The sequence below is a fragment of the Falco naumanni genome (genome assembly GCF_017639655.2).
Source record: "Falco naumanni isolate bFalNau1 chromosome 20 unlocalized genomic scaffold, bFalNau1.pat SUPER_20_unloc_1, whole genome shotgun sequence".
NCBI classification, from domain to species: Eukaryota; Metazoa; Chordata; class Aves; order Falconiformes; family Falconidae; genus Falco; species Falco naumanni.
The window spans coordinates 251,062-263,970 of record NW_024427345.1 but is presented as its reverse complement, the minus strand read 5'-3'; the positions used below and the strand labels follow the sequence as shown (position 1 = coordinate 263,970).

The 12,909-nt window shown below is 53.2% G+C and overlaps 1 protein-coding gene across 1 annotated transcript; it reads right to left on the bottom strand.

Moving 5' to 3' along the window:
- Positions 1–2,594: 2,594 nt before the first annotated feature.
- Positions 2,595–12,617, bottom strand: LOC121081821 (keratin, type II cytoskeletal cochleal). Its single transcript, XM_040581067.1, has 9 exons — positions 12,129–12,617; positions 11,162–11,370; positions 8,523–8,583; positions 7,935–8,030; positions 7,000–7,164; positions 6,735–6,860; positions 5,297–5,517; positions 4,738–4,772; positions 2,595–3,907 (listed from the first exon to the last, which is right to left on the bottom strand). The coding sequence occupies exons 1-9, from the start codon at positions 12,522–12,524 to the stop codon at positions 3,720–3,722; spliced, it is 1,497 nt and encodes a 498-aa protein (XP_040437001.1). The 5' UTR covers positions 12,525–12,617; the 3' UTR covers positions 2,595–3,719.
- Positions 12,618–12,909: the final 292 nt, after the last annotated feature.

The following is a 12,909-nucleotide window of genomic DNA, read 5'->3' as shown; positions in this document are numbered from 1 at the left end:
GATGGAGCAAAGGGACCCCATCCTGCAACGCAGCCCGGAAGGAACCACCAGAGATGGTCCAGCAGGAACACAGTGGGGCACTTACCAGAGAGAAAATCAGGACAGCTCACGAGGTGGGGAGAAATACAGAGGCCGGGAGCAAGCAGAGGTGGCAGAAACACTCAAAGAAGCATTATGTAAAGTATTAGATAAAAAACTTATAAAGTATACATAAATAAGGTACAATTATTGTGCACTTTAGCCTACAGAGAGCAAGAGGCAGAAGCTGAAGTGCTCTGAGCCTTGGCAGGGAGAACCAGGCTTTACACCCGCGTGGAAACCAGCAGTGCCACGAGAAGGAGAGAAGGAACATCGCTGCTTTTATGAGCTCGGGAAGCAGCAAGGTTTGCTGGCGGAGCTGGCTGGGGGAGAGGAAATATTACTGATGGTCCCAAACGCAACCAGCTGGGCATCTCTAATGCCTGTGAGTAAAGCCCATGCGGGGGGCGACCTCCCCAGCTGTAACAGCCTCACCAGGGCAGAGCTGCTCGGGTATTTCAGTGATGTGATAACAGCGATGGGCTTTGGGGTGTTCCAGCGATGAAGGCATCAGTTACGGAGCTGTACTGAGGAAGGCACAGGTGGATGCACTCCCGATCGTGCACCGTTACCTGCTAAACCATAACGGGAGGGAAAACAGGGCTGGGATGTCCCAGCCTTACCCTGCCCCGATGCATGAGCAGAACAGTGTCCCTCGGGTGCCCCAGGGTCCCCGGCAGCCAGACCAGGCGCGTTCCTGGCCCCGCACCGACACCAACACCCTTTGCCTGGGTGGGATTTTATGCACATTTCAGATGCTGCTTATTTTTCTTAGTCACTGCTGCAAAGCAGGGAGGCCAAAATAGCCTGCCTTCTGCGCCGTGTTACGGCTTCTTCTACCTTTCCATACCTCGAAGCCCGTGTGCTGCCATCGTGGTTCTTCTTGTGCCGCTGTTCTCCCCAGCAGCGACACCCAGCCCACCAGCGCAGGCAGCTCTTCAGACAGGCAGCGGGAGGCGAAGTCTGGCACCCAGGAGGCTCAGCCCCGGCGAGGAGAGATGGGTGACAAGGAGAGATGGGTGACGGGCAGCAGCACCCCTGCAGCTCGGTGCTGCTCAGCCTGTTGGTGGTGGGGGGCTCGGCAGCGAGCGGCAGCTCGGTGTCTCAGTCACGGCTGTCTCGCTTCTCTAGAAGCGCTAAAATCTCCCCCATTGCGAAGCTGCTTCTGTTATTTCCCCTGAATCCAACCCGAGGACAATGACAGTCAACAAGGCACCGAACACACCTGCTTTTACACCAGCTCAGGGCACTTTGCCTTGGCAACGCCAGCAGCCCCTCCAAGCAGAGATCCAATTTCAACCAGCTCCATGCACCAGCCCAGGCTGAGCCAAGGTTGGACCCCAAGAAAAGCACAAAGCACCGAGTCCCCCCATCCCCACGGACTCACAAAGCTCCTTCCCGCGGTCCCCCGAAGCGCGCAGACCCTTGTCCCCAGCACCACGACGCACCGTGTCCTTCCGTGGACGTGGCAAAGCTGCAGCCACGCAGCTGGCACGAGCTCCTGCCCAGGCCACGCTGCAAGCCCGAGAGCCACGAATTCGAGGGGCAGCGATGGAGCTGCTGATCTCCTGTAATGCCAAGACCACCCCACAGCTCCTCACCAAGCGCTGCAAAGCCGGGCAAAGGACAGCAACCAGCGCCAGCCCCCGCCAAAAACATCTGGGCAACGTCTGTCTGAGCTCTTCATTCCAACTAACTTCAAGGGATTTTTTTTTTTTTTTTTTTTTTTTTAATTTTGATTTTCTGGCTGCAACATAAAAGCCGCGAGCTGGGTATGCTGGCTCTGCTGGGCAACCTGGCTTCCTCCCTTCCTGGCCATTAGTGCTGCACGTGTAGCAAAGCCACCCACAGGCTCAGCACCGCGCTCGCTTGGCCGTGAGGTGCTGGGCTGCGTTGGAACGGGGTCTGGGTAGCACACAGGCAGGTGAAGCATCCTTCAGGGATGCCATCCTCATCCTGGAGGGAAGAGCTTTTCTCAGTGGCTACAAAAGCTCTGCCTGGCCCCAGCCCCGCTGCGGTGATGCCCTCTGTGGCAGCAGCTCCCCGCAGGGCTCGCCACACATCTGGGGGGTGGGAGCAAGCACAAACCACCCGTGGGGTGAGCCCTTCTTACCCCACAGCATCCCAAAAGGAGCAGGAATGAGTCGTCTCCACGCAGGAAGGCTCAGTTTCACCTCTCCGAGTTTTGGCCATCTGCAGGAGAGGTGGCTCCTCCAGCGCGTAGCTCCTCTCCTTGAGGGGAGATGGTGCTCAGAGAGGGACTGGTTTCAGCCCTGATCAGGAGCTGGGCTCAGGCAAAGTGCTGGAACAAAACCAGTCCCGTCCCGCCACTGCCCAGACGGTGCAGAGCAGGCAAGGTACCACTCACCCAGGAACGAGACTGCAGGCAGCAAACCCTGACCCCTGACCCTGAGCAGAGCGTGGCACTGCTCCGGGGGACGCAGCAGGAAAGGGGTGGGTGACATTGGGATTTTGTCCTGGGCAGCACAGACAAGGAACTCCGCTGGGACTGAAGCAGCATGCAATAGGGAAACTTTATTAACGGCCTCATGACAAACTCTCAGACCACAAAGGCATAAAAAGTCAACCAAAGATACACTGCTAGGACATGGCTGAGCACGCGACGCGACAATTCTGCGCAGTTTCTTGGAGTTATTTATCTAACAATTCTTCCTACTGCAGTAACGACCTAACTATTTCCCTGGCATGTTTAAGTTGAAGACACATTTTGGCAGGAACAAGTGGTTATTGTAATGATGCATCAACAAAACACGCTTTTTCCTCACTGTAGTACAGACACCAGGTATCGCTACACTATCACAGACACACTTTAAAATACAGGGTGGTAGTCAGAGACACCCGAGGATGGGGAATGTTACCTCCTGTTTTAATGTGCTACTTTATCATTTTAAGCAGCTTTGTATCCCTTAAGCTTCGGGCTTCTCTTAAGGAGAGGGAATGGGTGGGGGAGCTTCTTTATGAGTTACTTTCCTATAAAGAGCCTGCAAGTAAATTTCTCTGCATTGTTTTCGGTGAGAAACCAGCTTCGTTTGGAGGAAAATCGTTGAATTCCACTTCTGAGCCCATTTCCAAAGAAAATGAGAGGCCCAGAACAATTTCACTGTTTACTTCTTGGTATACTTTAAGAAAACAAACCCAGGCTGAAATCTTAACAGGGGTTGGCCTTCTCTGAGAAGCCTAAGGGAATAAAGTCTTCCAAACCATATTAAGAGGGAGATAATCTTCTGGTCTCTTTTGCAAAACCACAGCAAGAAATGCAGAATAGCTTGCCACTCACATGATTACTTTGCCCTTCAAAGGGTGAAATCCAGCCCTGAGCAGGGGGTACCAAGCACACAGGTAACAAAAGCGTTATCCCGCCTGCTTCACTGGATAAATTTCACCCTACAGGCTTGAACCTGCTCTCAGCGGAACGGCTCCCGCCAAGTTCAACAGTGCAGGATCAAGCCTTAGGCATGAGACGGCAGGGTCAGGTGCTCTGATGTGTCTTATTCCAATTCGTTCATCACTGCAGAAATGTTGCAGCCAATTTGTCCTATAAAAGGCAACACGACTTTTCTTTTTAAGGTTTCCCTCCTCCCACGTAACCGATACCCCCGCTGCTCTCTCCACGCCTGTAGTTACTTCCTGAAGCTTCTCCTGCTGGACGAGGTTGTGGTGACGGTGTAGGATTTGGAGCCACCCCCAGAGGAGAAGCCGAGCGCCCCGCTGCCCATGCCTGCTCCCAGGCTGAGGCCTCCTCCGATTCCTCCTCCCAGGAGTCCACTGGAACTGGAATAGCCACCTCCACCGCTGGAGCTGACCACAGCTGTGGCACAGAGAGGAGGAAACGAAACGTGAGCACCAGGAAACTTCAACCCCGGCTTGGCGCTCCCACAAAAACGGCTTTTTTAAATTGCAGCAACCAGATGAAAACTCTCTACAATCTCCCGCAAAACACAGGGCCTGGGACACTAATCCCTTTCACGTTTTGGCCCAGAGCATTTATTCCCTGTGCTGAGCCAGATGCACGTGGGGGCTGAGCAATCCATCCCCTTTCTCCGTCACTCGCTCTGGCTCAGGACCAGCTGCAGCACGGAGAACCCCGTATCATAAACACACCCGGCTCATCTCTGGGTGCACCCAAGAGGCTGTGGGCACGCGGCTCACCAGCTATCGGCAGCAATGAAGTGGATGAAAAGTGCAGCCAACTGGTTTAGAGCTGCAGACAGCTTCCCCGAGCCACCAGCACCCACCCAGTGTCCAGGCACGGTGATCACTCGGTGCCTCCCAAGCTGGAAAGACACCCTCTAACATCACCTTTGTGCCAACCTCCAATTCAGGCAAGGCGTTTTGTCATTAGTACATTTTTTCTCTGTCCACAAACAGGAGGAAAGAAAGATCAACATTCTCCCAAGTTAAATTTCTAACAGATGAGTTCGAGCTGAAGTCCACCACGGAGCCAAGAGCACACGATTAGCTTCTGTCTCGGGGGGGCTCCTGCTTGAGAAGGGGCTTAACTGGGCTGCAGGAGCTAAGGCAGGGCGCGGCGAGGCTCCACCACACCGACCCAGCTGCTCCTCACCTGCATTTTCCATAGGTGTATTTAACACACACGTTACCTATGTGTAACTGTTACAAATTCTAAAATCAACTCACAGATATTGACGCTGCCAACTCCATCACCAGCCAACCTGTCGGGGAAGAAAAACACAAAGGCAGAAAGGAAAAGGATGGGTGAGACTCGGCATTACTCAGTGCTCCCCCAGGGCCTCGGCGCTGGGGATGGAGACAATGGCAGTGAGTTATTATTGCTGTTATAAATAATTCAGACAAGATAAGTGTGCCATCCAGCGCTTTGTTCTGGCCCTACATTTACAAGCTCTGTTATCACCCGGGGGGAGCTGGAAGAGCGTGGAAGCTCTGTCCTAATTCCGTGGGGATTTGAGCCACTTGGAAATTCTCTGCCACAGTACTGAATATATGATGGAAAACAACTTTGCTCCTCTTTGCCTATTTTCACCGTAAGTATCAAATTTTTCCCCAGAATTTGCCTCTTCAGCCAAAGCATTTTCAAGACCAAAACTCAATTTCAAATGCAACGTTTCTTCTTCTGCATTTCCTTGCAGAAACTGGAATTGGGCCCCCACAGTGTCCCCAAGCAAAGGGAACGAAGGGCTGGACCCTTCCCCACGTAAAGCCCACCAGTTGCCCCCACCTGCTCTCCTCGCCCTCCAGCAGCTTCCTGTAGGTCGCGATCTCGATGTCCAGGGCCAGCTTGACGTTCATCAGCTCCTGGTACTCGCGCAGCTGCCGGGCCATGTCCTGCTTCGCCTTCTGCAGAGCTGCCTCCAGCTCCTCCAGTTTTGCCTTGGCATCTTTGACAGCCAACTCGCCACGTTCCTCGGCTTCAGCAATAGCCGCCTCCAGCTTGGCACGCTGCAAGGACGGAGCAGGGTATGTCAGTGGGCATCTCACCTCCTTGGTGGAGCACACCACTGCCCATGGACTTCTGACATCTACTGGCCAGACCATCCCTGTGTATCTGCAGAGCCCTGGAGCCATCTGCTCAACTCACATCCCTAGGAATTCACGCCTACACATTTTTGGGGGCACTGGATGGAGATCAGCCTACAAAGGAAGCTCATCTCACCCCAAGATACGTTCTTCCATAAAGCAGACCCTATTTCTCTCCACTGGCTACATTTTCAGAAGACTTTCTTCAGGTGTTCCTTAGCTTCTCAGCCCACCCACGCCGCACACAACGGCACAACACTGAGGGTTACTGCAAGCTCAGGTTTCCTCTCCTGTTTTGCCCCACAGCTTGTTCAGAGCCAGCTGGTCTCCAGCAAGCTTTGATGCGAGGCAAGCCTGGACTGGAGCAGCCCTGCAGTTACCAAACAATGCAGACTGACCCCAAAAGCATCCCTGTGGGGCCGCATCGAGCTGGCAGTCCGATGCACCCTCAGCTGTGCCCCCTACACCTCCACAAAAGCCCCATGTTTGGCAGGAAGGGCTCACAACGAACCTGTGCTTTATACACTCATTACTCAAGAAAGCTGCGCTGGGTCAGCTCCTTGCTTGTAAGTGTGTGTTGAAGCCTCCCTGCCCTGAAACCAAATAAATATGAACCCATGAATCACGCTGGCTTATCTCCAGCTTTGTGCACCCTGGTTATTCACAGCCAGTTTTCAGCCCCGAACATGGTCTCAACCACTCACTGGTCTGGCTTTCACCAGCCTTTTGATAAACCGATAAGAGCCCCGGGAGAAAGCAAACAGAACTCCCGTACAGCTGGAAAATTCTTTTATACGCCCAAACACAGCGTTCCTTTCTGCAAGAAGGGAGTGGACAAAGCTCCCAGAAGCAGGAGGGCACAAGGAATGTGTGTGGCTGGGAGGGGGACCACATGCAGCCTTGCCCTTTGGAAGCGGCTCTGCATCACTCCCCTTCTGCGCTGCGGGGTGGCCTGCGGGCTCCTTCTCACCAGCTGTGCAGCTGCCTGTCAGCATCCCGTGGCTCACAACTCTCAGCCGCGGGGTTGAGCACGGCAGCCACCCCCAAAACGTTTCTACCGATGTTGTGTTACGCCCAGACCCCTGGCACAGCTGCTGCTGCTAAATCCACTGCTCTGCAGCAGAAGGGCAGCTCCTCACCTGGGCCTTCACGTTTTCAATTTCACCCTCCAGCCTCTGGATCATGCGGTTTATCTCTGAGATCTCGTTCTTTGCGTTGCGCAGGTCATCTCCGTGTTTCCCAGCAGTGACCTGCAGCGCCTCGTACTGTGACATAAAACAGGGCAAGAGAAAAGGATGGGGTCAGGCCGGCAGTCAATCAGCTGGCTGAAATCTCTCCCATAAACGTGTTTTTTTCTGGCTAAAAACAGAAGCTGTCACTGCCTTTATCTCTCCCATAACTCACCTTGCTCTGGTACCAGGACTCTGCCTCCGCCCGGCTCCGGTTGGCGATCTCCTCGTACTGCGCTTTGACCTCGGCGATGATGCCGTCCAGGTCCAGGTTTCGGCTGTTGTCCATAGACAGCACCACGGAGGTGTCAGAGATCTGGGCCTGCAGCTCACGAAGCTCCTGCCAGTCGAATTAAAAACAATACCATTAATCACTGACTTTTAAGGGACCCTTTTCTGGAAGCCAATTAAAGAGAGAATCCAAGAAGAAAAGGGAAAGGGAGGCAGGTAAGAAGAATTCAGTCAAAACAATCATTAATTAGTAGGAAACCATCTGAATCCCATCAACCTCGCAAAGCACAAAGTAACAAACAGCAGCAGAAATGGAGCTACTCACCACCCACGTTTGGACAGCAAGGTTAGTTTACCTCACTCCTGAGGTAAGAACACAGCACGAAATGCCAGTCCAAGGAGCTTAAGCATCAGCTTCACAACAACAAGACGGCCAAACTCCATCACCTCACCCAAGGATGCAATGTGACCTGTTCAATCAATCTCTTACCTTGCAAACAGTGGGTAAGATGAAGGAGTATGGGATAAGGAGCGTTCCTTTCTTTCTCTCACACAGCACACACCAGCACTACAGCACTGGCTGCAATACGCTGGTTTTCCTTGTTTTCATACTAACAGCATCAAAAAAATAATGCGTGTCCTGGCTAAATTGGCAGCAAATTCATCTCATGTTCCAGACAGAGAAATCACTGCGACTATTCACAGGTTACACACTTTACTTGCAGGCTTCTTTTTCCTTATGTAAGGGAAGACTCCATGTCTCCATCACCCCTCTCATCTCTGGTAACAGCACATTAATGGTCTCGGTCACCATTCACTGTTCTTCACCCACTAGTGGTGCTACACTGCAGCAGCTGCAAGAAGCAGAAGGGACCTTACCGCTTCATAGAGAGACCTCAGGAAGTTAATTTCATCCGTCAGCGCATCCACCTTGGCCTCCAGCTCCACTTTGTTCATGTAGGCAGCATCCACATCCTAAAAAAGAGTGATAATCCACTGAGAATGCTACAGCTTTGGTGACTTAGCTCACCCAGCCTTTGACGGCTTCAAAAGCAGCCATGAGCCCATCAAGCTCCCTGAGCCATCTGCTCTCTGCCCAACGACCCACCACGTCCTAAAACTATCTACTGATACTAAATATTGCTGGTGTGCGGGATCCCCCATGTTCTGCAGGGTCCCCTGGGCCTGTGTTTGCAAGTCCACCGTCAGTTTGAACCGTCCAGGGAGCCCTTCGGAAACGCCCCAAAGGAAAACAGAGCCATAACCTCTGGTACCCATGGGATCCAGCGCTCCTTCCCAGCTCCCTAGAGAGACTCTGGTGCCTCCAGAGAGGCCAGAAAGGAGAGCTGCAGTTCTTCACCTGCAGGTCTCTAGGCACAGCTGGAGCAAAGGGAGTGTAGGGGCAGAAGGGGGAGGACGGGCTGCAAACATCTGTGATCAGTCCCAGCTAACCCCCACGGCACGCACCTTCTTCAGCACCACAAAGTCGTTCTCTGCTGCCGTGCGCTTGTTGATTTCGTCTTCGTATCTGCCAGAAAGAAAAAAAAAAAAAACCAACTAAGGGGTTGGTGTGAAGTCAGAGCCTGGGGTAAAAGGAAAAAAAAGGTCACAGTGAAGAGTTGCCCCGATTCTCTTCCCTCTCCCTCCGTTTCTCTTTGTGAGCCACCCCAGCAAAGCCTGTGGCCTCTCCAAGCAAGCCAGCCCCAGGCAGAGCCTTGCTGGACAACTACGATGTGTGCTTTGCACCAGAGGTACCAGCTGTGCGCCACAGTTCCAGGGCACTGGTTGGACGAGCTGATGCCTGAAAGCTGCTCTGGTCCACACCGCCAGACCACCAACCTGGAAAGCATTTCTCACCCCTGCTTTGCCATATTCCTTAAAATTCACTGCACTTAGGAAGATTTCTGTGCCTCATCCTCACTCACGGACAGCTGAGGCTCTCTGCTTTTTCACTTGCCCCTTAAGAGAACAAATACAAACGCAGAAGAGACGCAAGCAGACTCAACGCATTTCTCTAGGCTGATCAAAGCACCTGCTAATGCCACTTTCACTGCACGCTCCCTTATTCCAGACTTTTGAGAATATCGTGCAGGTGTCGATCGCATGCCATTGTCCTGGTAAGAGTTAAACGGAATTATCCTCACTCTGAACCGAGTGGCTACGCTTCAAAGCTGCACCGACTTCTAATAGCGGCTACAACCCTCCTCTAGGTGTTCACTTTTAGATGGAACGAGCCAGACCCTCAGCAGATAAAAATCATGTTCCATTGACTTTACGGAAGGATCGCTGATTTGCACCACTTGCAAACCTGGCCCTCAGAGCCTGCCTTCCACCAACCTGTGCACAGCCAACCGGCTGAAACCAACAGCAAGAATCTGCTGCACGAACCCTGAAAGTCATCCCAGGAACAGAGCAGGAACCACTTGCTCCGGCTGCGTCAGAATTGCCGTTGCCAAAGCTCGAACGCTGCTCTCTATTTACACAGTCCCTGCGTGGCTGGTGCTGTAATTTGCCTTCCAAAGTGTGAGCCACTTCACTTCCAACGGCCTTCACGTGCCTCCCCTGCTGCTCCATGCTGGAAGCTTGCCCACCCACACTGGCATAGATGGACACTGTCCCTTTGGAACCAATGACCTGCATCTGTTGCTGTTGCAGAGTAATACATGACCTGGGAATTACGTGATTGTGCTGCGTAACACGCACAGCCTGCAGCGCAGAATGGACAGTCTGGTAAATATATATAGGTAAATAAATATATCTGATATATAAATAACAGGTAAAAAGACTGAATTATTCTTAAATTGTCTGTGAAAGTCCTCATTTCCTGGGGGAAGCTCCACCAGGGATCAATGAGCTACCAAGTCATGCAGTGTTCTCCACTGGCTCCCGACGTGCCTTGGGAAGTCCGGCACGCCTCGGCACACCCGGCCAGCGCGGCCAGCGCGGACACAGGCTGCTCCTACCCCTGCTTGCTGCAAACCGCACCCCTCATCAACGCAGCTTCCCAGTAAGGGACTGAGCCCATCCCCTGGAGCCTCGTGCGTAGAAATCTCCTTCCCGACCCCCAGATGTAAACTGAGAATTACTGTGTAAATTACACATTACAACCGACACACAGAGCGCCAGTCATGTTTTACGTATCCTACACAGAAGATGGTATTTTCTTCGTACAAATGGGGAGAAGCAGGTTCTGAGCTCGTTACCACAGCCTGACTCCCTCCGCTGCACTAGCACCTCAGGCTCCCAGTTCTTGCTCCCCTTCTCTTAGCACAGACAGGGTTGGGTTTTACGTGGACCTGTAAGCTGAAGGAATAAATATGCACCTGTGCACCTTGCAGTCGTGTGACATGCAGCTAAAATTAGGGCTACAGTTCCTCTGGGTGCAAACCAGCCCAGTGCTGCTGCCTTGCAGAGATGCAAAGTGCAGCTGTGGGTGGGCACAGGGTAGAAGTGACTGAGCGGGGCAGGGGGGGAAACATCATTCCCGTGCACCTCCTTGGGAATCACCGGCTATTGACTTTCCCTAAACACACCCTGGGGATTATCAGATCTGTTTGTTTTCAGTTCCTGCTCGATCCAGTTTGCCAGCTCCCTCTTTCTTTCTTTTCTTTTTTTTTTTTTTTTTTTAATTAAAGGCATTCCCCTTTACAGCTGGGCTGGGCACAGGCTGGGACAAAGGCTACTTTCTTCATGGGACTCCTCCCAAGCGACACGATTTAGACTGAAAAAGTTGCTTAAAAATAACAGCTCACCTGCTCCATGACCCACCCACAGAACAAGCAGCGGCTGGCTCCCCGCCTGCCAGCCTGCTGAGCTCCCGGGGGGTTCCTACAGACCCAAAACGGCACATCCAACCCAAAGCCATCCCTGAGGAGGCCCCAAAGCAATGGAGCCACCAAAGACCATGTGGGAAGAACGTGCCAGGAACAGCGAGCGATCCAGCCTGGACAAATCCAGGCAGCTTCCTTGGCCTGGCCAACCTAACTCACGGCTGGAAAAAAAAAAAAAATCTCCCTGCCTAGCAGAAAAGCTGGGGACATCTCTGCCAAGCTCCTGACCAACCTGCCAGCTCAACTACCCTGTTAGGTGGGAACATTGTACGTTACTTGGTCTTGAAATCCTCCACGAGATCCTGCATGTTCTTCAGCTCGCCCTCCAAACGCCCTTTGTCGTTCAACAACCCATCCAGCTGGCGCCGCAGGTTGTTGATATAGGTCTCAAACATGGGGGCAATGTTACTCCGGGTGGTCTTCTGGTCCTGCAGGAGGGTCCATTTGGTCTCCAGCATTTTGTTTTGCTGCTCCAGGAAGCGGACCTGGAAAGCAACCAGGAGGTCATTTGTGAAAGCAGGAGGAAGGGGGAGCTGCCACTACAGAGTCTGCAGCCAGGGGAAGGACGGCTGTGGCCGGTATCTGAGGAATTTAGATTGCTCATAGGAAGGACCTAAACTCTGGAGGGTGATAAAGACATGAGGGAGCACTGCTGCTCTGGGGCTTGCTTTATGACTTCAAGGCTTTATACGGATTAAAGATAAGCAGATTCTGCTTGCCTGACGCTTGACAGAAGCTATCCACAGACCTCAAAGTCAGCCAATTACTCAAACTCCAGGTCTGGATTCCTTGCATTTCGGGGATGCCAGAGCTGAAGTTTACACAGGATTAATTAGTGCAAGAGAGTAAAGCCACAGAGGTACAGGGCAGTGCAAACAAACACAGCGAGCCCTGACTTAGGTAAAGGTCTGTTCTACCGGGAGGATTACCCTCCTCCCCGAGTTTGGTGGTGCTGTGCTTGGGTGCAGGTTTGATCTTTAAACCCTGCACCTGCGCTGGGGGTTAGCACCAGCTAAATAAAGGGGGTACAAAGCCAGCCTAAGCAGGGCAACCCCTTTACTGACAGCAAAGCACGCAGGGCTTTAATTAAAGAGTTACTGGGTTGCAGCAGGCAAATCACACCACGCTCCTGAGGACCTGATCCTGACCCCGCTTATGAATTTCCCCCGGGGTTAAGTGAGCTTTGGGGCAGACCTGCTTTTAGGCATTGTCCACGGAGCTATCAGTCTTTCCAGCATCTCACCTTATCAATGAAGGAGGCGAATCTGTTGTTGAGCGTCTTGATTTGCTCCTTCTCCTCCTTGCGCACCCGCTGGATATTGGGGTCAATCTCCAGATTCAGGGGCGTCAGGAGGCTCTGGTTGATGGTGACCTCCTGAATGCCCGTGGGGCTGAGTGTCCCACCAAATCCCATGCTTCTGTAGCTGGTTCCAGCGGGAACGCTGTAATAGGTAGTACCCACATGGGAGATCTGCTTGTTGGAGCCGAGGTTGTAAAGGCTGGAGCTGCCAAAGCCACCTGCCCTGCCTAAGCTGGCACCCCCTCCTAGTCCGCGGGTCGAGGAGACGGTGCTGAGTCGCACTTGGCTGATCCCTGGGATGGCGGCAGAGCGAGAGCTGAAGCTCACAGAGCGGGACATGGCTGCCTGGCGAGTGTCCGCAACACCCCCCACCACTCAAAAGCTCAGGGAAGCTGGGCTGGAGACCAGGGGAGTGAGCTCTCCCGACTGCTTCTCCTTTTATCCGTTAGAAAAGCTGGGCTTGGCCCAAGGGCAAAAGAGGGATCATTTTACTGCCCTGGAGGGCTGGGTGTGCCTGGCTGCCTTCCCACCCTCTGTCAACCTGCGGGATCGAGCAGAGGAGGAGGGAAGGGCCAGCGAAGGGACAGGACACACCTGGCGCCGTGTTCCTGCGGTCGGACCTGGCATCGTTCCGCACTTCCCTCGGCCTCTGCCGCAGGCGCAGCCCAGGGACGTGAACCACGGGCTCCTCCGGGCGCCCTGGGCAGAGCCCTGTGACAGGACA

Coding starts and splice junctions, on each gene's coding strand:
- LOC121081821 (XM_040581067.1), bottom strand. CDS start 12,524: ATGTCCCGCTCTGTGAGCTTCAGCTCTCGCTCTGCCGCCATCCCAGGG. Junction 11,371..12,128: donor TCGCCTCCTTCATTGATAAG/GTGAGATGCTGG, acceptor GTTGCTTTCCAG/GTCCGCTTCCTGGAGCAGCA. Junction 4,773..5,296: donor CTGGAGGGCGAGGAGAGCAG/GTGGGGGCAACT, acceptor CTTCCCCGACAG/GTTGGCTGGTGATGGAGTTG.